General features: G+C 39.6%; 4 protein-coding genes across 7 annotated transcripts; 2 read left to right on the top strand and 2 right to left on the bottom strand.

Annotated features, from left to right (window-relative positions):
• Nucleotides 1–1210: 1210 nt before the first annotated feature.
• PLA2G15 (phospholipase A2 group XV) lies at nt 1211–5340 on the bottom strand. Of its 2 annotated transcripts, none has more exons than XM_053449577.1 (6): nt 4982–5340; nt 3598–3754; nt 3225–3343; nt 2828–2926; nt 2192–2416; nt 1211–1736 (listed from the first exon to the last, which is right to left on the bottom strand). In XM_053449577.1, the coding sequence occupies exons 1-6, from the start codon at nt 5097–5099 to the stop codon at nt 1225–1227; spliced, it is 1230 nt and encodes a 409-aa protein (XP_053305552.1). In that variant the 5' UTR covers nt 5100–5340; the 3' UTR covers nt 1211–1224. The 2 variants fall into 2 exon arrangements, with proteins under 2 accessions (XP_053305552.1, XP_053305553.1); XM_053449578.1 differs by having other exon boundaries at nt 5088–5338.
• Nucleotides 5341–6284: 944 nt separating this feature from the next.
• Nucleotides 6285–8488, bottom strand: DDX28 (DEAD-box helicase 28). The gene has a single exon (XM_053449568.1). The coding sequence runs from the start codon at nt 8425–8427 to the stop codon at nt 6850–6852; it is 1578 nt and encodes a 525-aa protein (XP_053305543.1). The 5' UTR covers nt 8428–8488; the 3' UTR covers nt 6285–6849.
• Nucleotides 8489–8518: 30 nt separating this feature from the next.
• Nucleotides 8519–17392, top strand: DUS2 (dihydrouridine synthase 2). Its single transcript, XM_053449569.1, has 16 exons — nt 8519–8573; nt 9470–9596; nt 9959–10004; nt 10107–10198; nt 10491–10534; nt 11354–11414; nt 11902–11949; nt 12243–12308; nt 12590–12660; nt 13516–13602; nt 14809–14977; nt 15132–15253; nt 15729–15887; nt 16169–16256; nt 16714–16787; nt 17098–17392. The coding sequence occupies exons 2-16, from the start codon at nt 9486–9488 to the stop codon at nt 17318–17320; spliced, it is 1461 nt and encodes a 486-aa protein (XP_053305544.1). The 5' UTR covers nt 8519–8573; nt 9470–9485; the 3' UTR covers nt 17321–17392.
• Nucleotides 17393–18992: 1600 nt separating this feature from the next.
• Nucleotides 18993–27170, top strand: LOC128467835 (dipeptidase 2-like). Of its 3 annotated transcripts, none has more exons than XM_053449570.1 (12): nt 18993–19211; nt 21111–21292; nt 21662–21788; nt 22452–22581; nt 22679–22820; nt 23157–23226; nt 23602–23778; nt 24312–24396; nt 25092–25167; nt 25519–25654; nt 26232–26424; nt 26849–27170. In XM_053449570.1, exons 2-12 carry the CDS (start codon nt 21153–21155, stop codon nt 26950–26952), a joined length of 1380 nt encoding a protein of 459 aa, XP_053305545.1. In that variant the 5' UTR covers nt 18993–19211; nt 21111–21152; the 3' UTR covers nt 26953–27170. The 3 variants fall into 3 exon arrangements, with proteins under 3 accessions (XP_053305545.1, XP_053305547.1, XP_053305546.1); XM_053449572.1 differs by having other exon boundaries at nt 18994–19211; nt 26232–26384; XM_053449571.1 differs by lacking the exon at nt 18993–19211 and adding an exon at nt 20942–21042.
• The last annotated feature ends 613 nt before the right edge of the window (nt 27171–27783 follow it).

The following is a 27783-nucleotide window of genomic DNA, read 5'->3' as shown; positions in this document are numbered from 1 at the left end:
TCCAATATATATATTTATATATCTATAATTACACACACACATTACATGTATATCATTTGTCCGTTAAACTAGCTTCCTCTACAAGGAACTTTTACGAAATAAAATTTGTTTAAACCAGATATTCATTTCTGATTCAGCATATTAATATCTGCTCCAGACCATTCTCAATATAGGGTAATGGGGGGGGGGTCCCTGCATGCATAGTACCATAAAAAGTTTAAAAAAAGCTATTAAACCAGTATCCATTCATCTACTTCCAGAGCTGTTTTTATAATGTTTTCGGTATTATTTTGACCAGTGAATACCATACATTTTTTTTTAATGTATATCACGCTTAGGGGTTGCTACTTAAACTTGTGCAGTAAAAAAATACTTATTGGTTAAGTGTTCACATTTGTCACAGAGAAACATTTATATACATATCAGTAAAGAGTACGACCTCATTCGCAATACACATGGTATGTGAAATGTAAACACTTCCTACATTCTCATAAATATGGTTAAGAAAGACTAATCAATTGGTTGGCGCTAAGCATTTAGTGGCATTGAAGGGTTGGTGAAGGAGTGGAAGAGGTAATCCAGTACCATATTCAGACTCATTGCAGTGTAGTCGGGGGGGTAGAAGCTATGTATTCCAGGGGCAAACATGTTCCTAGTGATCTAGAACAAGCAAGCACTCCTGCTTCCTTGCAAGCCTTAATTATGAACAAGCGAGAGCAGCAGGGCTGGAGCCCATCGCAAATTTATGAATGGCGCAGCCAAGCCCCGGAAGACTAATCTCCTTCAGCATGTTCCCTCACATGATAGAGAACAAGGCCTTCACTATCTCCCCAAATACTCACTTGCTTATGCGGTGATGTATACAGCCATAGTCACCGAGAACATGGACATTTTCCAAGCATATTGCCCGCCGCTGCTTCCATTGAGAGATATACATCTATATATCTAGCTCACATACACAGTAACTAATGAATATAAGAGTCTGTGTGGACTTGTGTACTATAAGCAGCTGTGCAAGTAATAATTTACCCAAAATGGTGAAAAACACAGCTAATAGCCTTCATGATGTGCATAGGGAACAACAAGTGCCACTGAAAAACAACACTGCCGGGGGCAAGTATGTGTGTTTTCAGTGCAGCAACATTTAGTTTTCAACCCAAACTGCTACAACATAACAACCAAGGCTAACAACTAAGTCAGTCATTTTCTAATTTAATAAGAGTGTTAAACTCCAAGAAGGACCTGTTTCACGTAGGCTATAGTTGTTAGATTTGACAGCATGGCAAGATGTTCATTCCCTGGCAGCTCAACAACATATACTTTCTGCTTCTGTCTGTTCTTCCATCTCATGCATTGTAAGGCACTTTCTATGTTTACTGTTCCATCTCCTGGTCCATAAATTATATTGGGGTCCTTATCGGGGAATGAATCGTATAAGAATGAATCAGGTGTGTCTACCCCTGTGCCGTACAGGCAGTGTACCTCCACCCCTGGAGGAGTAAGTGAAGAGATTAGTTCCTCTGTCTCTCTCCTCATTATCCATCCGTCCTCAAAGCCAATATCACTATAGAATTTCTGGTAATCTTTCAGAGTGTAGTTGGTGGTCGGGGTACGTATAAAAACCTTGTCATGAGGCCACGAGTTGTTATACGGAAGTAGCCAATTTGTGGTTACAGCAGATCTTTGCTGGTCACGGATCCTCAAGGAGCTGATGACAGGAATGCGATTGTTATCCCCTAGAAAACAAACATGGCAAACATTTTAAACCGGAAAAAGATTTCGCAGTATAACTCGATTACAAGACATAACATGTCGAATTATATGAATTAAAGGCATGAACTGGTTATACATCTCTTTGCTGAAAAAATTAGAGAGTTTGAAATATTGCCATTATAAATCTGTTCAGAATCTCTATTTCAGGCAATTCTTACGGTCTAGAATAATTAAAGCAATATTATATTAAAATTATTGAATACTCAATGCTGCATGTGTTGATTAATAAGGGTGACATTTTATTTTATTGCCTATTGATGCCCTTCTTTCAGGCAGCATAAAAATGTTCCTCACACAGTGTGAATTTGGATTTTAGTATGTAAATTGTTGTGATGCCACAGAGAAGAATCCAAATGTGATAGTGTTACCACACGCACCTATATAGGTTATATCATAACACGGAAAGAAATGTATGTACCTGAAGCAAGAACGCGGAGAGTTTTGGCCACGCCACCCCATGGCGCTCCAAGAGCTACAAATGAGTGGATGTATTTATCTTTCCATTCCTGGGTCTGATGGTTAAGGAAATAAAGTGTGTATAGATTTCCCATGCTGTGTGCGATCAGCACCACGGGACTACCGTAGGTTTCATACATGGTCTCCACCAGCTTCTGCAGAGCCACAAAGTACTCTGCGTTCTCATCTAAGGGAGAAAACGGTCACCGCATTAGACTATAGCACACAGTACCCTCCCAGCTAAAATAAGACATGTACGCAAAGTTACAAATTTGTTAAGACATCTAGCCAATGAATGAAAATGTGAATGAATGATTATTTTTTTTTGCATTAGAAGAAAAACCAAGAACAAAACTAGATGCAAGGGCCAAGCAAGAATATCCTTACGTCAACCAATGTATAGGTTATTTGCAAGAGAGACGCCTTAGAGCCGATGCCAACCAGCCAAAATAGTTGAAACTGATTAAATCACTTATGTTCGTAGCTACAATAATCACGGTCTGTTTAGGTTTTTAGGTTCCTTTTTTTTTTTTTTTTTTTATAACGTTACTTGGAAACAAATAATTTGCCAACCACGCGGGTATTCAATAAGACTTACTGGGAGCTTTGCGCCAGTCATAAGGAGCGCCTCTTACATTCTGGTCACGTACGTAGCCCCAATTCACCATATTCTGCACCAGCGTGTTAAAATATATACCTGCAAAAGGGAGAAGTTTAAGATGCTACACCATACGCATTATTTCTGAAAAAACATATGTATGAGATAAGTCACCTATATTACATGGTTTATAGAGAGGACAAGACATTCACACATTTTAACCTTTACCCCAGAATATGTATCTCTAGTTGCTAGACTCCGACTCGCAAACTGAATAACTGCTCCGTCTTGTTCTGCCACTTTAAACAAGCCTTATAATAAGCATTCTGAAAGTCACAGGGAAATCATTCAATTTTCCTATTTGACTGCAATGTCTAGATAACAATATGTTACTCACCCACGCTTCGTTTGCTAGGATCAAGGAACTCCAAAGGATAAGTCTGCCCAAATCCTGGTACTCTTATATCCACCCCTTCGGGAGGGCTTGTGCTCTTACTTGTGACGTTGTAAATCAACCTAGAGGAGGTCAGAAATTGAATTAAAAAAGTAAAGTTAAAATAGTATTTTAGTGAATTTAAAAAAAAAAAAAAAAAATGGCGGATCATGTGACAGCATGCTGATGTTCTGATTTAGCTGCCATGACATCTTTTACATATTACAGGCAGCTGGATTAGATCTAATTGGCAGCATTTACACCCGTTTTCAAGAGTGAATGAAAGATTAATTCCAGAGATAACGGGAAACGCTTACGACTCGCGGTAGGGTCCTACCTGATGTTATCTATCCAGCAGTCAATAACTAAAGGCAGCAACAATTCCCAATTCAGCCACAAAGTGAAGTAGTAGTCCGTCTTCTTAGAGCACATGTAATGCACAACTGAAGGTTTATCCAGCTTTGCTTCCAGTTGGTTTCCCAGATCACCTGGAACTGTGGAAAAAAATAAAATACGGTACATGCCTTAATTAACATTATGCATTGGAAAAGAGAAAATGTCACCATGAGCTGTGCAAGAGAAGACCAACCGGGCACGGATTCTTTTATCCTGAGAACAGTTACAACTAGTTACCCCCTGAGAAGTTTTATAGATCAGTGCAGGTCTATGTATCCAAGACGCTGGTGTGTGCATGCGCTTCACTGAGTGCTGGCTTATCAATGTTCTCTGGAAGGGCAAGCTTGGTCACATACATTGTGAGTCATGAAAGTAAATTTAAATTGCGTCATAAAGAGAATTTACACAATATCAAACCACAGGAAGTTGAAAAGATAAATGAGATTCAACAACAACAACAAAGTGTAACAGGCGATCTTAGCTTCTCCATGGTTACTGTCACAAAATGGGCAAAAACATCTTGGTGGATAGAAAAGCCAGACAGGGACGGCAAAGGGCTGCAGAGGCTCTGGCTGCTATACAGAGCAGGTTGTCGGGAGAGCCCGTGGCAAGGAAAAGATCAAGGTCTGCGTGTGTATGTATATACATCTCCATAATCTGACATGACATCAGCATCCAACTTTCCACCAGATTAACAACAGCATGTGAGGTGGCGTGACCGCAGGTGCCACGTTAATGCAAGATACATGTAAATGCCCGATGTCGGTGACCTGCACGTGTACAGCGATGCAGTATGTGGGGTGTATAAACCCACATCAGGAATCAGTTACACGTCCCACATTCAGGAGGGCACAGCTTTACACGTGTGAAACGCACGCCTGCTTTAACAATGGCTGAAATGTTTACATCCACAAAATGTGTTACTGATGGGTAACTCATGTTACACACACACATACATATATATATATATATATACACAGATTATTGGGATCATAATCAAATGAAGGACACCAATTACCCAGAACTGCCCCCTTCAGGGTAATTCAGGGATCGATTCTGCTATTGTGTCCTCTATTCATAGAGATAGCCAGAGAACAAAGTACTTTCTGCTTCATGTTGTCAAAACTATCATAAACATGTAACAATACCAATAATAACAACAATACTAATAATAACAATAATAACAGACTTCAGTGAGTAACCCAATAAGCCCTTACAGATCACATGATCAGGTCCTGAATTGCGTAATAGGTTAGGCTTTTACGTTAGGCACAATAGATATTTTTATACTGATGTCATTTTTCATTTACCCCAATATCACTCACCCAGCACTACAGGTGGCCCCGGGGAGCAGCCGCCAGCCCCACATGGAAACGACGAAAGGCCGGCGGGACACACAATGAAGAAGAAGAGAACACTCAGCAATCTCACCCCGAGAGACATTTCCGCGCGAGCATTCCGCCTGACAACACCCGGGACAAATAAGACACGGGTTGAATGGGCGGAGCTAATGGTTGGGAGGGGAGGAGGGGTTAAAGTTAATACTGAAGAGATAATTGCGTAGTCTTCCGGGAAGAAGGAAACAGCTCGTGATCAGGGTGTGAATAAATAACTACAACGCCCCGAAACGAAAGGGAAGACGGAAAGTAACTGGAAATCAGTACCGCTAACTTCCTGATAGCCCTGCCACAACAGGACGTGACATTCACCGGCCCGACCAATCAGAGCTCACAGGCCAAAGCAGCTGATCCAGAGAACACCATTCACGCTGTTCCTGTAAGCGTGATCGATTATTAATACTTACACATTGAAAAAATACAATGCCCTAAGGTGACGTGCTGTAGTAAACAGATTCCATTAGCGACCTATTAATAAAGCATGTCACACGCGCTGCTGCGGGACACTTGCCTTGTTCTTCTGAAATGATGTATTTTAAGCAGCATTAAAGTAACACTGAAGACACTGTGTATAATGGGCAATTGTGCTGTAAGGTGTGGTGCAGCCACTATAGCAACCAGTGCACTGGTGATTGCTGCTCTGTTACCGCTTTGCAGCGGTATGTCACTGTTTAAAGCAAGAGTAAAGCATTTAGAATCATATTGTCTACATGGTTGTAGAAACCCGTTTATGTTGTTTATATGAAGTTTATTTTGGATTTTATTGCTGTGATACACTCGTTGTCTGAAATAATTCTTCGACTCTTTAACGCATACCTCCCAACGGTAGTGACTTTCTCAGGACAGTACTGATTTTCAGGCGCTGGAGTTGTTGCAGCATTGACTTCCATTGACACATTTGTCCTGATTTGGACGATTGAAATGTTCATGGGTATGTCGCTTGTGAACAGGTACACATGGTGTGTATGTAGAACTGCTGTCCGGTACATGTAAAATAATAACTGCAATGTATAGGATGCATAAACTGACAGAGGGAATGTAATAGCGCTACAGAATATTCTGGCACGCCATCAATAACATGTAAAGAAACCGTGATGTGGGGCTTACAAGATCCCGACAGTTTTCTATTAACACACAGCAAAATCTGGTGTAATCAGCAAATTTAGCTTACGCTTACGTACCTAACTGAATGCTATAACCTTTGAATGTAAACAAGATAAAAGGCCATATATTTTCTAAACGGCAACATCATGTGTTTATTCTATGGTTAAGAATGATACGGTAAACAGACAGGGCTGCCTAGTGGTACTGTCCTCAGCCACACTAAATACAAAGTTAATCTTTGTCAAACAAAGCAATGCAATAACTTATATTTACTAGAGATAAACCATCCTTAAATATATCTATCCACTATAGATGTCTCAGAGGGATTAGCCCTTCAGGGTCATCATCCACAATTAGCTATTAGCTACAGACTTTGGTAATCTATGCTATTTTACGGGAAGACATACACAAATAAATGTAGTAATTTTTATAATGTTATCCTTGCCCTATTCTCTTATTTTTGTTATTCCAGTGTTGTTATGCTCCAAACGCAAAAGGCTATAATAATATTTCTTGTAAGAATAAGAAGAAATGACTATACATTTATTTTCAGGGATGCAGTAATTGAAAATGGAAATGACAAAAAAAATATAGAACACAGAGTTTCTTTACAACAATATAAATATATATAACGCTGTGGTTGGCTTTTTTATGTCCATATCTGAATCTCAGACAATGAGTGGTTGAGTCTGCTAGTTTTCTTTGCGAATTGGATCTTTAATCGTGGAATCATTTACAGCAGACTTCATTCCAAAAAGGCTACTTCTTTTGCGGGCTGCTGTTTCAATTTTCTGTACTAATTCGACATCCCAGAGATGAGTAACGAAGCTCACCACACTGCCTTGTCTTTCACTGCCAAGTCTTCCAACCCTACCGGCCCTGTGGAGATAATCCTGGAGGGTCGCCGGAAAATCATAATTCACTACGACCTTTACGTTTAGACTGTCCAAGCCCCTGGAAGCTAAATCAGTGCAGATCAGAACACCCGAGTCTCCCTTCTGAAAGGACTGGAAAATGCCACTACGCATAGCCGCTGGCATAAGACCCTGGAGACGAGAATGCTTTATCAAGTGATCATCCAAAATGTAACCCAACCAGTTCACAGTGCTGGAGCTATTGCAAAAGACCAAGACTCCAGATCCTTGACCCTCTACAGCCTGTTTCTTCAGTATATTGAGCAGCTCCGGCACTTTATCTTCTCCTTTAAGCTTCATAAAGGTATGCTGAACATGAGGCATGAGAAAGTGCAGTCGCTTGCTTTTAATGGTACTGATTTTGCCCAGGTCAATCATCTTGCCTAGCGCTTGAAGAACCCCTCTAGGAAAGGTGGCACCAACAGCCACCAACTGGGGCTTCCTCTCTGGGCCTTGAACTTCACTTTCAGAAGCTAACAAAGTCTGCATGAGGATGTTCTCTACCACTTCAGAGAAGGTGTTGTCAAATAGCGTGTCTACCTCATCTAGAACCACGCACCTTAAACTTGCCAGGCTAACCGTGTCTCTATTAAGAGCTTTCCAGAGGGCACCTGGGGTGGCCACCAAAATGTCCACTGGGCCCCTACTCAACTGTCTGTCCACTGCCCCAAGCCCTCTTCCCCCACCTACTGTGCTCACTGTCAGCCCAAGTTGTGCGCATAGGTTTGTGGCTACAGATGAAACTTGGTTGGCAAGTTCTCTGGAAGGCACAAGTATAAGATTACAAGGATCTTGGGACTCACTAGTTGTTTTGTGAGTAAGGAGCTGCTGGATGATGGGCAGCAGGTAGCCCAGAGTCTTCCCACTACCTGTCTCCGCTGCACATAATATGTTTTTGCCCGACATCATAACGGGAATGGCCTGTGTCTGCACCCACGTGGGGTATTTTATGCCCAAAAGAGAAAGGGCTGCGATCACTTCCTTATCCAATGCCATTGACTGGAAAGTGCATTGTGCGTTCGGTCCCGGGCACTGCTCGTTTTGACGCTCGATGGTGAAATAATCCCCTCGGGATAAACGGTGTTTCCAGCCTTTGCTCACCAGGGCAGGATAAACCCACTGCCCGCAAGTCTCTCCAGCAGGCTGGTTAAGCTCCCGTCTCCGAGCGCTGATCAGGAGCTTCCCTGCCCTCGGGGTCACCACGGGCCCGGCATTAGATTCCCTGCTCCGCTTTTCCGCCAGCAGTTGACTTCTCCGCGGGACACGAATCACCGGCACAGCCACCGACGAAGTGGCTCGACGCAGAAAGGCTGAAGGGACCCTCGCCCGGAGCAAAACCGAGCCGATGCTCAACATACTAAACCCGCATTGACAGGAAACTCACTGTCCTTCCGCAAGATCGTGTGGGAAAAACTGTCGCATGAGGACAACACAGGCGCACAGGAAGTGACGTTCCCCTGATACCCACGTGCAGCGCACCGGGAAGTTCTCTGCTGAGAAAGGTAGGAACATTGGTGCATTTTGCTTTTGTTGATGTGTGACAGTTTGCCACAATGAGCCACAAGTATGTGTACCTGCATTCATCTTTTATAACGCTCAGCATGACAGCTCACAAGGTCACTCCTTTGGGGTAACTGTGTGTCCTGTATGCATTTTCTTGTCATCATCATCATGGCTCATCACCCTAGGTTTCCACCTACTGTGCCTTTATGACAGTGATTGTCTGACACCCCCAGCACACCGATAGTGAGTGGCATTCATATTAACTAACATAAATCTTTATTGGAATATCTTGGCAAAGCCTTAAAGCAGCGGTTCTCAACTTGTGGGTTGCAACCTTTTAGGGGTAGAATGACCCTTTCACAGGGGTCACCTAAGACCATCGGAAAACACATATTTCACAATATATAATTACATAATTTTATGGTTGGGGGTCACCACAACATGAGGAACTGTATTAAAGGGTCGCGGCATTAGGAGGGTTGAGAACCACTGCTTTAAAGTAAAGATCTGATCATAATGTCTCCGGTAGGTGCCGCACGTTATGCCCACTTCATGCCCATACTTCATCCGTTGCTGAGCCTGTTACATTCTTGAAGGGTTGTGGTCTTTGTGACAGCGGTCCCCCGGAATACAAATCTAGTACTGATTATACACATGCTGACAAGGATTGCAATAAAAATGGATAATATATTTATTTTATTAATTTATCAATTTCAGTTTATTCTGCAAAAACGCAGACAACAAATAGTGTAAAACACACTCGGGAGTAACCTTTTGTTGGATTAACACTGACACATATAATAAACAATGATGCGTCCTAACCATGCCTTTCACTGCTCGTTTGTATCATGTGCTGTAACTTGGCTGGTATTTGTTTCGTTTTGTTTCAATTTAGGTTTTATAAGAAAATAATGGGGCTCTGTTTTCGCAACAAAACCATCCTGGCTCCAATGGTTCGAGTTGGGACACTTCCTATGCGCCTTCTTGCTCTTGAGTATGGTGCGGATCTTGTGTACTGCGAGGTAAGACAGCGTCTGTGAGTCTGATTTGATCTTTATATCTGATTACCCTTTGATAATTAGCAAATATCTTGCATGAACACATCAACTGCAGAAGCCCCCCATGCATCGGCAAAGGGGCACCATGGCAAGTTAAAAGGACCTCTCAGCTATCTATTGCATTCAACTGCATGTGATGGCTGGAATGTTGTTTAAGCACCTTTTAATAAATCCCTTGGATTAAATATGCACGCATTTATATCCGATGTATACACACATTGCTGTTTGTATGTTGCCTGTAAATACCAAGCAATAATAAGTGTGTCTGCATATAACAATGACCGATCCTTCTTTATAACACTTCTTTTTCCAATTTATTTCCTTAGGAATTAGTAGATCTAAAAATGCTGCAGTGCAAACGAGTAGTTAATGGTAAGAAGTTTAAAATCTTCTAAATGGGTGCATTTTCTACCTTAAGCTACATAAACAAACAGGTCTTACTGAATGGCTGACTTTCTCTGGTCTCGTTAACAGAGGTTCTTCAGACTGTGGACTATGTGGCTCCCACTGAAAGAGTTGTTTTCCAGACATGTGAGAAGGAAAGAGATCGTGTTGTTTTCCAAATGGTGAGACATTATATATCTGGGGTCATTTTTTCAAATTGAGAAGTGGACCATGTTTTGTAAGCTATTTTTTATACTGCTTTTCCCTGAGTGCGATCACACGTAACTTCGCTCAGATCTTCTTTACCTTTCTGGTAATTGCTTTGTGCCCTAAGTTGGCTGCGTTAAAAATTTATAAAGGCATGTGATTGTTCGTCGTGATTGAACAGTGTTAGATAATAACAGAATGAATATGGATCCCTTTAATGGCAGTGGCCGGGAGAATGTTAAACTATTATCCTTTATCTTTATCTAGGGAACAGCTGATGCAGAAAGAGCCCTCGCTGTAGCCAAACTTGTGTAAGTCAAAAATAACTTGCAATCACACTGGTAACAGTGAATGTTATATCTTAATTTAATAGTTATCACTTTTATTAGCTCTATGGACTTCTTTTCCTAATGTTATCATATCTATTGTAGCCCAATCCATTAGTATTTCTGTATGACAGGAGTTATTGTACCACCCCTTTATTATATGGGGTGTACAATAGTACAGTTAGTGTACAGTAAATCTGTTAGTGCTTTAACAATGTTATGTAGAGACATGCAAATAAGGCGGAAGGATTGCTTACCCATCATTACATGTCCATGCTTGAATGAGGACCCTTCTCGCTTGCTCTGAAGAGCATTAAACTGCTCTCTGTATTTACTGTCTTCACGTGCATAGAGCTCATGAAGTTTGCAGGAGTCTGTAGGTTTTGGCGTCTGGACAGGAGAGTTTCTTTTTTGATACGTCAGCATAAATGTTTTTCTTGTTTGCTTGTCCAAACGTGTCCAAACAAATGATGAAATATGAGAAAATATTTTTTGTGAGCCACATTAAGTGTTTTTTTAAAAAAAATTATATTCTTTCTTTTATTGTTTAGTTTGGGTTGTTTTATCTCTGGAGCTGTTATACAATGATGTTGATTGAACTATGAATTGTAAGTTATACATGGAGCAGTTTTTATACAATGGATATTGCGTAACTGCTGTTTTCTCTAAGACCAGTGACCAAGTAGGAGATGTCAGCTTTTCTTATGTTTTACAAAATCGTCCGTGTGCAACTTCCTTTTTGATAGTCAACGTTTGGAATTAAGTAATAAATGCACACTGTAACTGTTGTTTATCTTTGGACAGGGAGGAAGATGTTGCTGCTATCGATGTTAACATGGGTTGTCCGAAAGAATATTCTACCAAGGTACGTATATGATCTTACTGCAAGGAAAGTATGGCCAGACAATATTTGTTTCCATAGCAGGAGTTTTATTATCCCCCATGATACTTGTAAGCTTCAGGGCTCGATGAAAAGCCTTGCTAGTTTACCTATGCATCATATGCCTTTGATCCTCGCCATTACTGGGACCTTGTTTACCAGCTAGTATTGATATATCCCCCAAATATTGTGCTCATTTTAGAACCTGACATGTTTCTTGTGACTGCAGTCTTCTTCATAGTGGAGAAAGTGTGTTATAATAATAAAAAACAAAGTAGGGCAAACCAACTTTTTAAACAAAGTTAACCCATTTATAAAAATTAAGTGACCAATATCTTTCAACTAATGGGCATCGAAGGGTGTAGCAGGTTATTTAAATAACCGTCGTTGGTAGAACATACAATGCATTGAATAGTACGTAGTACGTATAATATACCGCTATAAATTATTAACTATGCTCTATACGTTTCAGGGTGGTATGGGGGCAGCTCTGCTATCCCGTCCTGAGAAAATTGAAGAGGTAAATTATAATTTTGATGTGTTCCAATGTGATTGTCTTTCCGATGAGCTTGTGGATGAATATATCACAAATGTATATCATACTTGTATGAGTTTTTTTATTATTTAAACAGTCGGCAGAAAGAATAAAATCTGCTTAGATTTATTTGCTTAAGACACGAGAGCGTGCAGTTACTGTTCTGTCTTATTAGAGCAACACCTTTACCTAGCTAATGAAGTCAGTTAGCATTGTGATAGCTGACTATTTTAGTAAGCTAACTATACATGGTCCACTCAACTCTTTTTTTTTAATAGATACTGAAGACTTTGGTCTCGGGGATTTCCAAACCAGTCACCTGTAAGATTCGCATCCTTCCCTCGGTAAGATCCTTCGTTAGATCTCATTCTCTGTAAGCATAAATCTCTTTAGTTCCTTTTAAAGCCTTTACCCCTGTGTAATTTTTATAACAATATTTCAAGCTAGCACGATATCTGATATTTTAAGCGTTTGACTTGTTATATACTATTCAAAAGTCATCTGTGTGTCTCAATTGGACCAAGAGTCCATATTATGATTTAGTTTCATTCATGTCTTGCACTTCCTACGAGAACACTACAGTTTAGCAATAGTTTTTAATTGCAAAGAATCTTGTTTGTTTTAGTTGGAAGAAACAATCCGGTTGGTGAAGCTTATCGAAGGAACTGGCGTATCTGCTGTTGCCGTTCATGGAAGGTAAATTTACCTAAGTATAGCGTGTTACACATGATATCTTTACAGAAATGTAATTACATACATCTGCATGTAGAAGAGTAAGATATGCAGCGACGGTGACAATTGTATCTCAATAACAGCACTTTTATATAATATAATAATATGTTAATGTATATATATAAAACACACCTCCTTGATATTCCTTGAGGACCAAATATTTAGTACATTGCTCCCTGTAGTGTATTTTGACCACCTACCCAGATAGATATTGCCCTTAATAGACCTATGATATAGCAGAATAGGAAAAAACAGGTTGTGCACATTGGAAATGTCCCTCTACAGGCCAAGCCTTGTATCATTTATCAGTACAGCTTATTCTGTGGCTATCATGTACACCGGTAATGGCAGTGACTACCAGATATATTGGTATGATATTATGTTTGGGTCTCAAACCACCAGTGATGTATTTATGATGGAAGCTCCCCTCAGTCTCAATAGGGGGTGCTGGGATATGACATCATGTGCCGGGGCTCAGGGGAACATGTAGTGCCGCTTAGGAATACTATGGAGGTTGTGCTGTCTAGACTACTCCACCCTAGACCAGTATATACCACTGCCGACCACCATGTAGTGTTAAATGCTTTGTGTTGTTATTACTGCACACGCACATATATATGTGTCTGTTCCTGCTCTACACTGATGAGATCTAAGAAGATTGAACCAGCTGTAAATAGGTGGAAGTCCTATATATATATATCTGTGAATGTGAAACCTGTATATTTTGAATTGGAATTCAATTAGAATGGCATTTTGAATCAACCCGTGTAATTTAAATGTTGGAAAAGGCATTACATGTTAGTACATTCTTTTTCAAAGGAAGAAGGAAGAAAGACCGCAGCATCCAGTTCACTGCGATGTTATCAGAGCAATTTCAGAAGCAGTATCGATACCTGTGATTGCCAAGTGAGTACAGGCGCTGTTAATGAAAAGTGGCCAAATACAATGCACTTTAATGTGGAATGGGGATCAGAAGGGGCCACGAAACAAGTTACTGTGAAGATACGATGTGCATTTGTATATTGTGATCTTCTGTCAGATTTCATAGTATGGGGACATTCCATGTTTTCCAGTGCTTTTACTATGTACATTCGGACTTTGCTGTCCACATCAGAAGTGTGTTTTAGGTCATGATCGTTTTTAAGACTACAGTCTAGGAATTGCTATAAAAGTCAGCTTCCGGAGAAGTACTGATGTTGGCAAAAAGTGTATTCCCAACCCTCCCTGAACACCAGGCAGCTCCACAATCCAAGATGACTTTAAAGCTATTCACGTTGAGATGTGTCCATGCAGATATTGTCAAGGAACTGGTCATTATAATGTCCCAATCATCTTCCTCGATGTCTCTCCATAGATCTGCTCCCCGTTTAGTGCTGTAACCTGGTGGGGAGGGAGCTATCTTGCCAATGAAATGAAGGTAAAACTGTGAGATTATTCCACTTGGTCTGTTGTGCTTCAGGCATGGATTCTTACACATGCTGGGAGTCCTTGTAGGGTTGCCATTGAGTTAGCGGTAGCCATGTATGAAAGCTGCCAGTGCCTACATTGTTACCCAGGCGTGATATGGTAGCTAAACCAAGGTGAAGTAACAGTGATGATAGCGTCATGTTTGATCTTTACCTTTTTAATAAGATGTTTGTCAGTAAGCCTGTAAGTCAGTAAGTCTTTAGTTATGCTGTACAGAGGAAAACTCAGGATGGAGATTCCTTGTGACCAGATGCTAAAAAGTCGTTTAAATCTGTCCAGCCCTGATCAGGCCCATTTTTCCTCTTCACCCTTGTTTCTCTTCTCTTCCTTTAGGAAATGCATTCTTTTCTATTTTGCCTGTTATGATAAATATTATTAGTAGGTTCACATGGTTTAAACTTCTAAGCATTGCTAATGGTGTTTAAAGTATACAGGCAAACACCACCGAACTATACCCTTTGTAGTATATTTTTGTACTGAAATACGAAGCACACATCCATTTTTAAAGATTGTGGTAGTTGGCGCTTTATATATCGTCCAATCTCTTGATGGAGCACAGGGACTGATCGGAGTCACGAATGTCATACATGAGTGTATAAGCGTTTGTTTAAATAATTTTTTTCTTTTAAATTATGCTTGTTTCAGTGGGGGCTCCCAAGAGATCATCAAAGAATTTGAAGATATAGAGAAATTTCGTTCCGTCACGGGTGCGTCATCAGTCATGGTGGCGCGAGCGGCAATGTGGAACCCTTCTGTCTTCAGAAAGGAGGGACATTTGAACCTGGAGGAAATCATGCGTGATTATATCAAACTCGTGAGTAGAATGTTGGACTGAACTGCGTCACCCGCATATAACTAGCTAGATAAGTAGAAGGGAGCAGGACACAAGCCAAACAATAGATGTCCGTTAAATCCCTTATCTTCTTTTTTTTCCTGTAACTATGATAATGGGTAAATTATTATTTCAGGCTTTGCAGTATGACAACCACTACACCAACACAAAGTATTGCCTTTGTCAAATGTTAAGGGACCAACTTGAGTCTCCCATGGGAAAGAGGCTTCATGCTGCTCAGTCAACAGAGGACATCTGGTAAGTTTTTGGTGTTCAATGATATTTAAATACAAAATAAAACTACACAATAATTCAGTTAAAATTAAACCACAAGTAGATGAGTTTTTAGTGTCGTGCGTTCCTAGTTCTGTTTAGTGGTTACTCGGTGGCTGGGGAAACTGTCTGTATTAAATCTCTACTTTCATTCTATGAGTGTTACTTATACGGGATATATCTGGTTGGCACGGGTTCTCTCCTAATGTCCCCTGGATACAGGCAGGAGATTTTTTTCCTTCATATACCCCAGCCTTACCCATGTCATGGAGCAAATATGTTTGCTGAATGGGTGGAGGTCCTTGGCGCCTAAAGTGTACCTAGAAAATAAGGTCCTTGATGAGCTTATAAAGTTAATTGGGTTCACCCAGGCCTGGGAAAAAATAACCGAAGACACCAAAATGCATGTATACTGTTACAGATGTTTTTCATAAGGATTCTTTTTTCTTTCTTCTTGTAGTGAAGTATTTGGGATGAGCTTGTTGTATGAGAGTTTGAAAGAGTCTTGGGAGTCGAGGAAAACATCCCTAGCCGTAGAAGAATTGAAGAATTCAACACAAGAGGATGAAGTGGACGAAGCGGATCCTAGCGTTACACGCATGGCCATCAGATTTGAAAGGTGAGAACAGGTTTTTATTAGAGAAAGGAGTATTGTGTTTTTTTGCATTAAAATAATATCACAAGATGCTCTTAATCAAATTACATTGTAAGGATCTCAGTTATAGCATAGCTTCATAATAAGAAGTGTCATAAAGTCCTCCCATAAGTAAATTGGCTCATTTACTGCCAGGATCCTTTAGTTGTTAAACATCCTGTTGCACACAGCTGCAGTGAGATGTTCTAACCTTGGGGTTGTTGTGTAATTTTTAACGTATATCTCTATATTGTTTAATCTTGTAGGAAGGAGTATCCAGGAAAAATCACTCCTAAAATGCTCCTGTTGGAATGGAGCAGAAGGGAGAAGTTGCCGCAGCCTGTCTATCAAACTGTAAGTTTCGAAATCGGAAACTAACGGTAAACGGGTAAATGAGAGAGAGGCGTGTCGATGGAACATGAGAGGAAGCTTGATTATAACATAACACAGTTTAAATGGCCTTGAACTATAGAGGGTGGAATAGGCTGGGCCTGATTGTCCATAAAGCATACAAGACGCCTTCAATGAGCGGCGTCTTTATTTTTTCCGTAGATTCCCAAACCTGCTGATTATCTTTCCATTGTTCTAAGGAAACTCATTACATTTCTAGGAATAAAACAGTTTAACAGATATGTTGGAGAGAAACACATGGTTGTAATTAATGGCATAACCAGTTGCTGTTGCATTCATATGCTGTCTAGTGGCACAGAAGGACTTCTTTGTTACATTAACCACAAGCATAGCTTCTAGAGTACAAACAGTAAGTATACTTTGTGTGTATTATTTATTAATCAGTCTTTTTATTTCTTAGGTGCAGCGGCCGCGCGATAGGTTTTTCCGCTCCCTTGTTACAGTGGATGAGAAGAAATATCAGTCCACCATGTGGTGAGTTATGGTTAAGGAAATATTGTGTCCTCCTGTAACTGTCATGTTACCCCATAAACACCTGTTGTTTTATTCTTACGTATTTTGTGCATTTTAAGTGCGGGAGAAAACAGTGTTTAGCTTTTTAGGAATTATAAGAAGATTTAAACGGAATGGAGCTTTAATGAACAGACCCCACTGAGTTCACTTTATATTTTTGTACATATACTGCTCCTACGTACATGCTTTGTGTGAGTGACAGGCTTAGCTGTTATCTGGTGCCTAGCAATGAGGACATCAGATTTCTCAATTTCTTCTTCCATTACCTCAGGGACAAGTCAAAGAAGTTGGCCGAACAGACTGCAGCTGTTGTATGTCTTCGTACTTTGGGTATAACTGATGGAAAATTGAATGAGAGCGAAAGTGAACTAGTTCGTAAACGAAAGCGTGAACTCCAAGGACCAGTGGAAGACAACGGATGTCCACCTGCAGAAGCACTGAGCAAGAAATTACACCAAAACTGTGACAACAAAGATTGCCCAGAAGAGCTGTAATGCATGTGCAAAGACTGTTCCTAACTCACCTCCCAGTCAAATCAAGACATGAATTCTAGAATGCATACCAGTTTCTTACAGTTTCTTACATTTTCTTAAATCTAAAATAAAAAGCGAAAAGTCGTAGGAAACTGCGGGACCGACTGCAAGGAACACACATGGTGAACTATTTTATAGGCTTCATGTTTACATTTTCGAATGTGGTTGGATGGAAGATGTTTCTTCTAGATCCAAATGTGCGTACTCAAGACAAAGGTTTTACTTACATCTTGGGCGAAAACTCGAACTGGATGTCCATGATGCTTCCATCACAAGTTCCAGTCTAGTATCTGGTTAGAAGATGTCTCTGATACCAGTTAACTCCAGAACTGACTTAAGGATTAATAGTCCTTTTTTAAATCAAATGGTGCAATCACAATACACGTGTTAATACTAGTATCGACAGTATAATAAAGATAAACGTTATATGTGTGGATATTATGCGCATGTTGACCATTTTTCACACATAATAATCATAGTTATGGCAGCTCAAAATATCTTTATAACACTATTAGTTCACAAGTGTTGGGCCTCAAACAAAAAGCCTGTGTGCTGGTATCCGCTTGCTTAATTTATGTGGAGTGCTTGGAATATTTGGATACACAAAATGTTTACATGCAAAAATGATGCAAAATATACATGTGACCGACCCATTTGTTTAGGTGGTTTTGTCGTTATTTTGCATATGATTACCGATGTGTGGGAGAGTCTCTTGTTGAGATGTACAGGAGCACCCAATGGGCACATTGGGATAAACCAAGCTTAAAGTTGAATGTCAAGTCAAAACATCAAGGCAGGCAGAGAGGTCTACGTGAGACTTTGCAATGAGCTGAGGCTTCAACTCACTGACTTCATTATTAGTGACCGTTAAGACAACAAGAAGGGCTGAGCTGGTGCTCGATAATGTATAGGTGATCAGTGAGGTGACATTAAGCAAACCTATCTTTACTATGTATTAAACAGGCCAGGCAAGCACTTCTTGCATGAGAGGCTCCCTGGGGTTGACCGAATACACATCGAAATGGGAGAGCTGGAAATACAATTTGAAACACAAAGAGTTCATCCTGTGAACATTATGTGATGACTATTTTTAAGAATCCTCAAGGAAAACTATTTCTTTCCCTCATCATCCACTCATTCAAGCTCTGCTTCCTGATGTCGGTCAGACAGAACTGCCAGGAGTTCTTCCTGTTTGTGCATGTACTTACTTCCAGCGCGTTCTCCCCTGGTACCTGGGTTTAAGAGAGAACCCATTGTTTGTGTCTTTGCATGTATGAGCTATAAATTCACAACTTTAATTTTTTATTGCACATATGAAAGATATTCATTATCTCTTGCCGCCTTTCTGACCACCTAATCAGTGAGTCAGAGATCTTCTAAAATGAGCATTAATGTTTGATCAACAGTCTCGGCTCTCTCCATCCGCTTCCCACCGTCCTTTTTTCTTTAGCTTGTTTTTTTTTCTCTCTATCACTATATATAACTTGACAAATGCAGCATGACGCAAGCTCTCCCAATTACAAGAATAATATTTATTTTATATCTCAAGTATGTCATAAGAAACCTCAGTCTGTACTTCTTAGAGCCATATCCTGTTTTCGACCCAGCAGTAAAAAGTAATTGTGAGCGTTCTCCTTTTTCTGTCTGCTGAAGTATGTGCATTTTATTGTTCTATTTTTTTTTTTCCTCTTTTTACGGCCCCGATATTCATCTTCTTCTTTTGTGGGGCGAGGCGTGGCTTTGCTGCGAGTTCTAGATAACATATATCGTCAGAAACACTTTATATTTTGGGACAGAACCCTTTTGCAAAACACTTCCCTGCAGGAAACGTAATCGCTGAAGTAAGTTTAAGGTACAGTCTGTATGTTTGCATTGTTACTATTTCATGGGTGTTCATAGTATTCTATACTCCAACTTAAAATGATACTCCTTTGTTTGATATTTCTATTATTTGACCTAATTTCCCCCACTGAATTGTTTGCACTGTTTTAATTTCTTGTAAGTTAGTTTTCTTTAGTGTTTTGCAACAATTGCTCACTTGGATACTCGTTATGTTTGTCACAGCCTGAACTGTAACCAGCGTTTAGTACACAAGGAGGTCTATTCAAAAAGGCAGAGTTATCAGAGTTGTGGTTTTAAGTTCTTCACCTTGCTATTAATTATGAAGGTTTAACACCAACACGCTTTTGCTGCTGGGAGGACTCGGCTGGCCCCATATAATGTATATATATGAATATGTGAGATTTCTTCAAAGTACCCATTCAACTATACATTAGATCAGCCCTTCATGCTGGAGAAACCTGCCTGTGATGGTCCTTCATAATGAATAGTGACGTGATGGCATTAAACCCCTGGCTCTCCTGCTAACTGCCCCTTTAGTGAATCTACCAACTATATCCATTGCTTTACATCCTTGTATTTGTAGAGCAGAATAATTGAATTATTGTTCTTTTTGTTGTTGGTGGGAACTGACACATTTTTGGATGGTGGAGGTGGAATCTAAGAATTCTTTCTGACTTTGTAGGGGAACATATTGAATCTCAAGGGACAAATGTGCATATGACCCTCTCTGGTCTTTGTGCCCATGTACCGAACCTTGACTTAACCATGATCCCATCTTGTCTTTGTGCCCATGTACCGAACCTTGGCTTAACCATAACCCCGTCTGGTCTTTGTGACCATATACCGAACCTCGGCTTAACCATGACTTCATCTTGTCTTTGTGCCCATGTACCGAACCTCGGCTTAACCATGACCCCATCTTGTCTTTGTGCCCATGAACCGAACCTTTGCTTAACCATGACCCTGTCTGGTCTTTGTGCCCATGTACCGAACCTTGGCTTAACCATGACTTCATCTTGTCTTTGTGCCCATGTACCGAACCTTGGCTTAACCATGACCCCATCTTGTCTTTGTGCCCATGTACCAAACCTTTGCCTAACAAGGACCCTGTCTGGTCTTTGTGCCCATGTACCGAACCTTGGCTTAACCATGTCCCTGTCTTGTCTTCTGCATGTATCGAACCTCGGCTTAACAATGACCACGTCTGGTGTTTGTGTCCGTGTACTGAACTTTGGCTTAACCAAGTCATGGCTTAACCTGGTCTTTGTGCCCTTGTAATGAACTTTGGCTTGACCATGATCCTGTCTGACTTGTTTTTCCTTTGTAGACACTCCTGGCTTGTTTACAACTACGAGTTATCTATTTGTTCATGTTTATGTCCCCCGGTTAGCAACACTTTGGTAGGCAGCAATGTCTCTGGACCGGCTGAGTACCCAGAGGCTCAACCTCCAGGGGAAATATGGGTTGTCGTGGATGAAAACCCTACCACCTGTGCTAGATACTGTGATTGTGGGTCTATCTGCATTCAAAATCTTTTACACATTAAAAAATAATTACGAAAGAGTGACATTAGTCACCGGAGCCGTAATTCGGCAAAATGACATGTGGGAGAAATACTGTGCGAGAGAGATAAGAAGTTTGATATATGACACAGTAGGCGTATGCCTTTGACGTCATGGTTAAGCTAGATCATATTTCTCTTTATTTTCTCAACATTCCTATGTAAGCAGCGAAAGAACGATGTACATTCTTCCAGGAGAAGATTACTAGGGTTGGCTTTCATAATGTATAGCGAATTCTGAGAGCTGAAATGTCTGAGTCTCCTGAAACCTCCTAGTTTAGTGAACCCTTCTACATTTGTATTTTTTATATCACTTAGGACTTCTAATCAACACAATTTTTGTTGCAGAAAAGTGAAGATCTGGAAGAAGAAGTTTCTGTCATAGGAGGGATGAGGCTCATGTCTTCAGTAGGTTTGTCGCATTTCATTACGTGGATTTTCTGTATCCTACCGTTCATCTCATCTTTTAATGATGGTCATATCAAGGAGCAAGCAGTTAACCTTATGAAGAAATTCCCTTTGATTGATGGGTGAGTTCTGCACAATGCGTTTAGTTTTTTTTTTGATAACATTCAGAACTACTTTTAAAATTGATTCTACTCATTTATCAAGAGCGTTTCTGGTGCAAAGTTTGAAAAGTGTTCTTATGACCACAGCAGAAAACAAATACAAAATGGTAGCAACACCTATGAAATGGTTAAATAGAGATTTTGGGGGGATGCTGAAATGACCGCTATGTACATGTAATAAAGCATGGTGTCAGCAGGTACCCAGCAGACAACCCCCTATCTCAAGTATAAATGAACAAAAAAATTATATTAAGAAGTTCTATACAGAATATTTGCCTTGATGTCCATCGTTGAATAATTCTTCATATAGCATTTCTGTATTTTTTGCAGACACAATGACCTTGCCTTACAGCTAAGAAAGATGTACAATAACCGATTGTCGAAAATCAACCTGAGAACCTTGAACAGCACCAGAACCAACTTAGAGAAACTTAAAGCAGGTCGTGTGGGAGCTCAGGTACGCCGTAAATAAAAATGATGACCATAAGGACACATGTTCTTGGAATGGAACGCCTCTGATGTGCCTTGTACTGATGTCGTGCATTTTTAGAGTGCCTGTTGCCAACTATACAGTTCCCTGACCATTATCAAATATATATGGTCCGAGCTTTAGGTTTCATAAACTCCTTTCATAGTTAACTTATTCACACTGGAAGAATATTTTATGAGACCATTTCATTCCATTGTATTATATAGCTATAGGTGTAGCAATGCTATCGAAGAGACCTACTTAAGTAAAGAAAACAATCCTGGCATGGTGTCCCACATAGAGGTTTGTAGGAGATGGCAGGGGGTTTGTGGTTTCAACTCTCTAAATTCCCCTTTCCATTATAAGCGGCCATCCCTGACAAATATATAACGGAAGAAGAGAAGAGTTGGTCATGCATAATGGATTGTTCAATCTATGGAGTAATTTCAATAAATCAGACTGGCTTAAATATGTTTTATGCAAGGCCATCTAAGCTATTCTTAGCGGTGAAGGTCACTGATGTTGGCTTGTGATGTAAAGTAAAGTCAGTGAGATGAAACTGCAGCTCTCTCTTTAAAGAATAAGCTTCATTGAGTTTTACCACTGTAAAGGAAGTGTTTTCTGAACACGTACTCTCTTTCGTACTTTTAGTTTTGGTCAGCGTACGTATTGTGCAATGCTCAGGACAAGGACGCTGTTCGACTGACTCTGGAACAGATTGACGTCATAAAACGAATGTGTAAAGAATACGAGGAGCTTGAACTTGTGACTTCCTCTAGTGGTGAGAGAGCTGTCCTTGACATCACCCATTGATGAAAGAATTAGAATGCGTTCTTCACTGGACATGATCATTAGACACGTACTTTTTTTTTCTCCAGGTATATCTGACTCCACAAAGATTGCCTGCTTGATTGGATTGGAAGGTGGACACAGCATAGACAGTAGTCTGGGAACACTGAGGATGTTCTATGATCTTGGAGTGCGATACATGACTTTAACCCACACCTGCAACACTCCATGGTAAAACGTGACTTCTTATAGAAAGAATGAATATGAAAAAGGGTGATGCAGAGGTTAACTAACTTTGTGACATATACTAGTATTCTTCATCATTGAAGTCAGAGGCTTCATCTATTTTATTGGACAGGGACCGCCTGACTATCGTAGACTGAACGTCATAGAGATGCGACTCAAACCAAACCTTAAGGCTTTGGTAGTGTCCCTAGTGAGTTATACATTTGCTCATAGAGAACAGAGAATTTGTGTTAACATTTTAAGGGCCATTCTTTAAGAATCCTGTTAACTGATGACTGTTTCACACTTTTCATTATTAATATTTGTATATTTTATCTACAGGGCAGAGACCTCTGCAACAGGAATCCATTCGTTTTACCAAAGAGGGACAAGCTTGACTGAATTTGGCAAGGTAAGCCTTGGTTACTTATAAAATAAAATAGTCATTACAGTATATATATATATAATATATGTATGTATATATATATTCAGCTGGTTTAGAAATGTGATTAGGCCTACAATAACATTATATCTTCGCTTAACAATTTAACCAAATATAAAAACTAATTTTATAATAACAATATAGTATATGTACAATACTTTTATATTAGTCTTTATCTTATTATGAAGGTATATTTCAACTTTGCAAGTTACCTGAAATATTTTTAATTGTAGCAAAAAAAAAAATGCATTTAAAAAAACCCAAAAAGCAAAACATGATTTATTGTCGGGCGAAATGACTATATGGGACGTGTCAATGTGTACTATGTTGTTTTGTGTGTTTTAGGAAGTTATAAAGGAAATGAACAGGATAGGTATGATTATCGACCTTTCCCACACATCCTTCAACACCTCTCGAGCTGTGCTGGAGATAACGAAAGCACCCGTCATTTTCAGTCACTCTGCAGCCTTTGCTTTGTGCCCAAGAACTCGCAATGTCCCGGATGATATTCTGCTTAGTATTGTAAGTAATTCATCTAAGGAGACCTTCTTAGAAAAGCATCTGAAGTATCGGATGGAGGGAATTCACTTTTGTTTGAGAAGTGGCATGTCTATTCAGTGTAAGTTGAGGCGAGAAGATCATGGAAGGAAGCAAAGCTGATAGTGGGGAAAAATTGGTGTCGGAGGGCAGGGCAGGGACGTGATCAATACATTTTAGAAATGTGTTTACTGGCCTTAAGGGGAGGTAGGAGATTGATGAATATAGGAACAAAAGTGCATCAGGGTTGACTCGGCTCTGGTAAGGTGGGCCAACGTCAGGAAAATTCTGGTAAAGGAAATAAATTCAAAGTTTTGGAAAAAATGCCTTTCTGCATTTGCCACTTAATTTATATAAATAAATATATGCCCCCCCCATTAGCTCCATACTTTCCAATCACACTTATGTTCCACACTAAGGATATGTTTGGCTGTTGGTCACGCATGTTATTTCTAATCGTTATTACTTCTTGCATCTTAACTTACTGTTCTACACACAGCTGTATTTTCCTATTTCAGAGAAAGAACCAGGGCCTGGTTATGGTTAATTTTTACACAGAGCTTATTGCATGCGGGAAATCAGCAAATATCTCTACCGTGGCAGGTCAGCAATTTATCATTTAACTCTGCTAGATAAATATGTGTAGGATTTTTTTTTAAATAGCACATGCTAAAAAGTACATGACTGTGTTTTAGAATAGGCAGCCTCTGTCCTATTTACTTATATATTAACCCCCTGGAACACAAGATATAGTCATTGAAGTTATTCCCACCACCCTCCTATACTTAGGTTGCGGAAGAATGAGAAGCACTCATTCATTCACTCACTCTTCTTTGGGTTGGGTAAATCGGTACTATATTTTTTTTATCATGTGGGAAGACACTTGGTGGGGAGGTGCAGGCATGGTAAAATATAACTGAGGAATGAGGTTTTTTTGCCTTTCAAGTTGAGCTAAGACTGAAATTTGCCTTCAAGTTAATGTTTGTGAATGTGAACTGGTGATTCACACAAGTAACTCGATAACGTGACTGCAAAGTTGTTTCTTCCCAATCTTTGTTAAACAGCTTATTTATCTGTAACAAAGTCAACAACAGTTTTTTTTAATATGAATTTGGCGACAGAGGGCTAAATTAAGTGAAAGAAGGATGTTTGAATGCATAATGAGACAAGCCAAACATGATTTACTCTACATAAATACTATACATTTTTTATATAACTTAATTTAAATGTACTAATTTAAATTTAACTGTGAAAAAAGATACATTAGTAAATGCTAATGAGAGCTGCTTCCTTCATAGATCATTTTGACCAAATCAAGATGATAGCTGGCGCAGAGTATATTGGGATTGGAGGAGATTATGATGGTGTGAATGGGTAAATCATCCGCTTTCTAGATTATTTCCACATGATTACTTTCTAACAACCAGTTCTTATTTACCTTTTTATCTGAATTAACCTCATGAAAAAAAGATATATTTTTAAGATATGTGATTTCAATGAAACAATCAAATTAAACTTTCTACTCCAGTAATAGGGTCCTTTTTTGAGCTGCTGTGAAGCAGTGGAGCAGTACCTTATTTTATTCTGTATTTGCATCTTGTATGTTTGACACAGTTTAGATTTTTTTGTTTGTGAATGAACAAATCTTGGTTCACAGAGAATCTGTTGTGTAGGAAAATATTCTAAAATCAAATGTATTTATTGCCATAATACATCTTTCCTCAGGTTTCCAATTGGTCTAGAAGATGCTTCCAAATACCCATCACTGATTGAGGAGCTGCTAAGACGCGGCTGGAGCGAAGAGGAACTTGGAGGAGTTTTAAGGAACAATTTCTTGCGTGTATTCAGCCAGGTGGAGAGAGTGAGTGTATACTGCACAACAAAAACTGCTGAGGGATGAAAACTAATACATTCCCGCCATGATATATTTTAGCCCAACAGGCAACACATGCAACCAAGTCGCTTCTTTCTTAGACCACATTTTGTCAAGTCTGTTGTATTCCTATAATCCCCATAGGCTTAGTTTTTACATATTCATTGTTCTCCTTCTTATACTGTTTTTTTTGTTTTTTTTTTAATAATATGAATTGAAAGAACTAGAATAATATATGAAAAGGCGGAAAAGCTGGGAAATAGCCATGATATATGGGTGTTCTGTAGAAGAGCACAAAAAATAGCGGGTGGCAAAACGTTTACTGCATCAAGGTTGCAATCATCCTTTGTTCAGTATATTTTATCACCGAATGGTTGTGTTTCTTAAAGACGTCATTATTTCTGTGATACAAATTTCTGTGAAACAAACAAACTGTACTTTCAAGTCTTGAAGGCCAGTTAAAAGACCTTTCTTATATTGTCCACAGTAAGTAGGTAAAGTAGTTACTGCAATTGTATATTTCCTTTACCATAAAAGCTGATGTCAAACTTCCTGTGGTGTGCAGGTGAGAGATGAACAGATGTCCCTGAAACCCAATGAGGAAGAAGTTCCAGCAGATGAAGTGAACTACGCTTGCCGCTTAGACCTACGGGCTTTGGCACGAAATACTTTTTTAAATTCCAACGCACAGGAGAGCGGGAGGCATAACCCGATACAAGTACTAGCTTCCTTGACATTTTTCTGTGTTTACCTATATGGTAATTGACACTAATTAGGTGGGTAGGGACCAGTAGTGTTAGATATTTAATCAATCTATAATTCCAATTACTGGGGTTCACATCAATAAGAAAAACAGTACTCTCAGGTACTTTAGGAAAGGTAATAAAGGTGTAGCTTACATCTAGTTGAGCAACTCTGGTTTGGTTTTGCTTGGCTCAGAGTTATAGCTCGAAGGTTGTATTTCAAGACCAGACCTATAAAAACTAACTGGAGTCAAAAGGCCCCCGAAAGCTCAGTCATAAAATTATGGATACCCTTATCTTGCGTGTTCTCCATGACTTCATAAAGGCTTATGTTGCCGTTACCATTGAAACTGAAGGAGAGGCAACTGGAGCAAGAATGACCTGGTTGATCCAGGTCCAGGTATCCATGACCTGCTCTTACCTCAGCTTCTTCACCTAGGTCAAACCTTGAAGAACTCATTGATGCAGGAAAAGCATGGTCAGAAAATGAGAAAAGGCTTAGAGGAAAAGTGGGCCTCTGCATGTACTACAGACATCTTCTAAATCAGCGCCATATTAGACCCATCCATCTGAGAAATTCTTGTTAATGCAAGTGTGTCCTCGTACTTCGCTTGCGCTTTATGGACCCTTCTCAGCCTTCAGAACTATTCCATGTTCTTACTTTGAAAGTATTCATCATCATCCTTTCATTGTATTATTTATTTGTGATGTTACAATTTTCCTCATACACCAGAAAATCAATAAAGACCATGAAAAGACAATTTCTTTCTTCTTCTTCATTTTTCTGCAGGATACACTGCATCCACTATGGTGTATACTTACACCTAGGCACACAGGTACACAGGTACAAGTCAGACATACTTGGAGGAAATTTTTCACTTTTTTTATTAGATGTGTGGAATGTTAACAATAAGACTCAGTCACATTTCAGAGACACAATGTCAACAAACCATAATTGTGTGAACCACTCTGATCACATTCCAGCATAGATTTAATATATATTTTTTTAAAACAAAGCGTAAAAAAAGACTTCTTGCCAGAGGAATTTAGTCATTCAATCAGCCTTCCAATCTCCTAAAACTGTCTAATTAAAAAAACAAACAGGAACTAAACATTAACATAACGTCCCCAGGACCCAAAACGTCCAAAAAAGGTTCAAGACAAATTTTCAGTAGATCAATTTGGGATTTCTAACCTGAGACAGGGAAAGTATTGGCCACACCAAGTCATTACAAGCAATCTTGTTGTTTCAGGCATGTGTTAATGACTTTGTTTAATGTGCATTAGATTTACCCTCATCCACCAGTTATGGATAGCTTCATAGATAAAAATATATATTTTTGCTTGGAACTCTTAATTATCATGTGATCAAAA

The sequence above is a fragment of the Spea bombifrons genome, chromosome 10 (genome assembly GCF_027358695.1).
Source record: "Spea bombifrons isolate aSpeBom1 chromosome 10, aSpeBom1.2.pri, whole genome shotgun sequence".
In the NCBI taxonomy this organism is placed as follows: Eukaryota; Metazoa; Chordata; class Amphibia; order Anura; family Pelobatidae; genus Spea; species Spea bombifrons.
This window is presented reverse-complemented; position numbering and strand designations above follow the sequence as displayed.

What these genes read in the sequence shown, in the direction of transcription:
- LOC128467835 (XM_053449570.1), top strand. Translation starts at nt 21,153, where the DNA reads ATGAGGCTCATGTCTTCAGTAGGTTTGTCGCATTTCATTACGTGGATT. An exon ending in CACACCTGCAACACTCCATG is followed by an intron (nt 22,821 to 23,156) that starts GTAAAACGTGAC and finishes TTTTATCTACAG; the next exon opens with GGCAGAGACCTCTGCAACAG. An exon ending in GCTTGACTGAATTTGGCAAG is followed by an intron (nt 23,227 to 23,601) that starts GTAAGCCTTGGT and finishes TGTGTGTTTTAG; the next exon opens with GAAGTTATAAAGGAAATGAA.
- DDX28 (XM_053449568.1), bottom strand. Translation starts at nt 8,427, where the DNA reads ATGTTGAGCATCGGCTCGGTTTTGCTCCGGGCGAGGGTCCCTTCAGCC.
- DUS2 (XM_053449569.1), top strand. Translation starts at nt 9,486, where the DNA reads ATGGGGCTCTGTTTTCGCAACAAAACCATCCTGGCTCCAATGGTTCGA. An exon ending in GTGCAAACGAGTAGTTAATG is followed by an intron (nt 10,005 to 10,106) that starts GTAAGAAGTTTA and finishes TCTCGTTAACAG; the next exon opens with AGGTTCTTCAGACTGTGGAC. An exon ending in ATCGTGTTGTTTTCCAAATG is followed by an intron (nt 10,199 to 10,490) that starts GTGAGACATTAT and finishes ATCTTTATCTAG; the next exon opens with GGAACAGCTGATGCAGAAAG.
- PLA2G15 (XM_053449577.1), bottom strand. Translation starts at nt 5,099, where the DNA reads ATGTCTCTCGGGGTGAGATTGCTGAGTGTTCTCTTCTTCTTCATTGTG. An exon ending in TCCTAGCAAACGAAGCGTGG is followed by an intron (nt 2,927 to 3,224) that starts GTGAGTAACATA and finishes TCCCTTTTGCAG; the next exon opens with GTATATATTTTAACACGCTG. An exon ending in TCTCCGCGTTCTTGCTTCAG is followed by an intron (nt 1,737 to 2,191) that starts GTACATACATTT and finishes TTTGTTTTCTAG; the next exon opens with GGGATAACAATCGCATTCCT.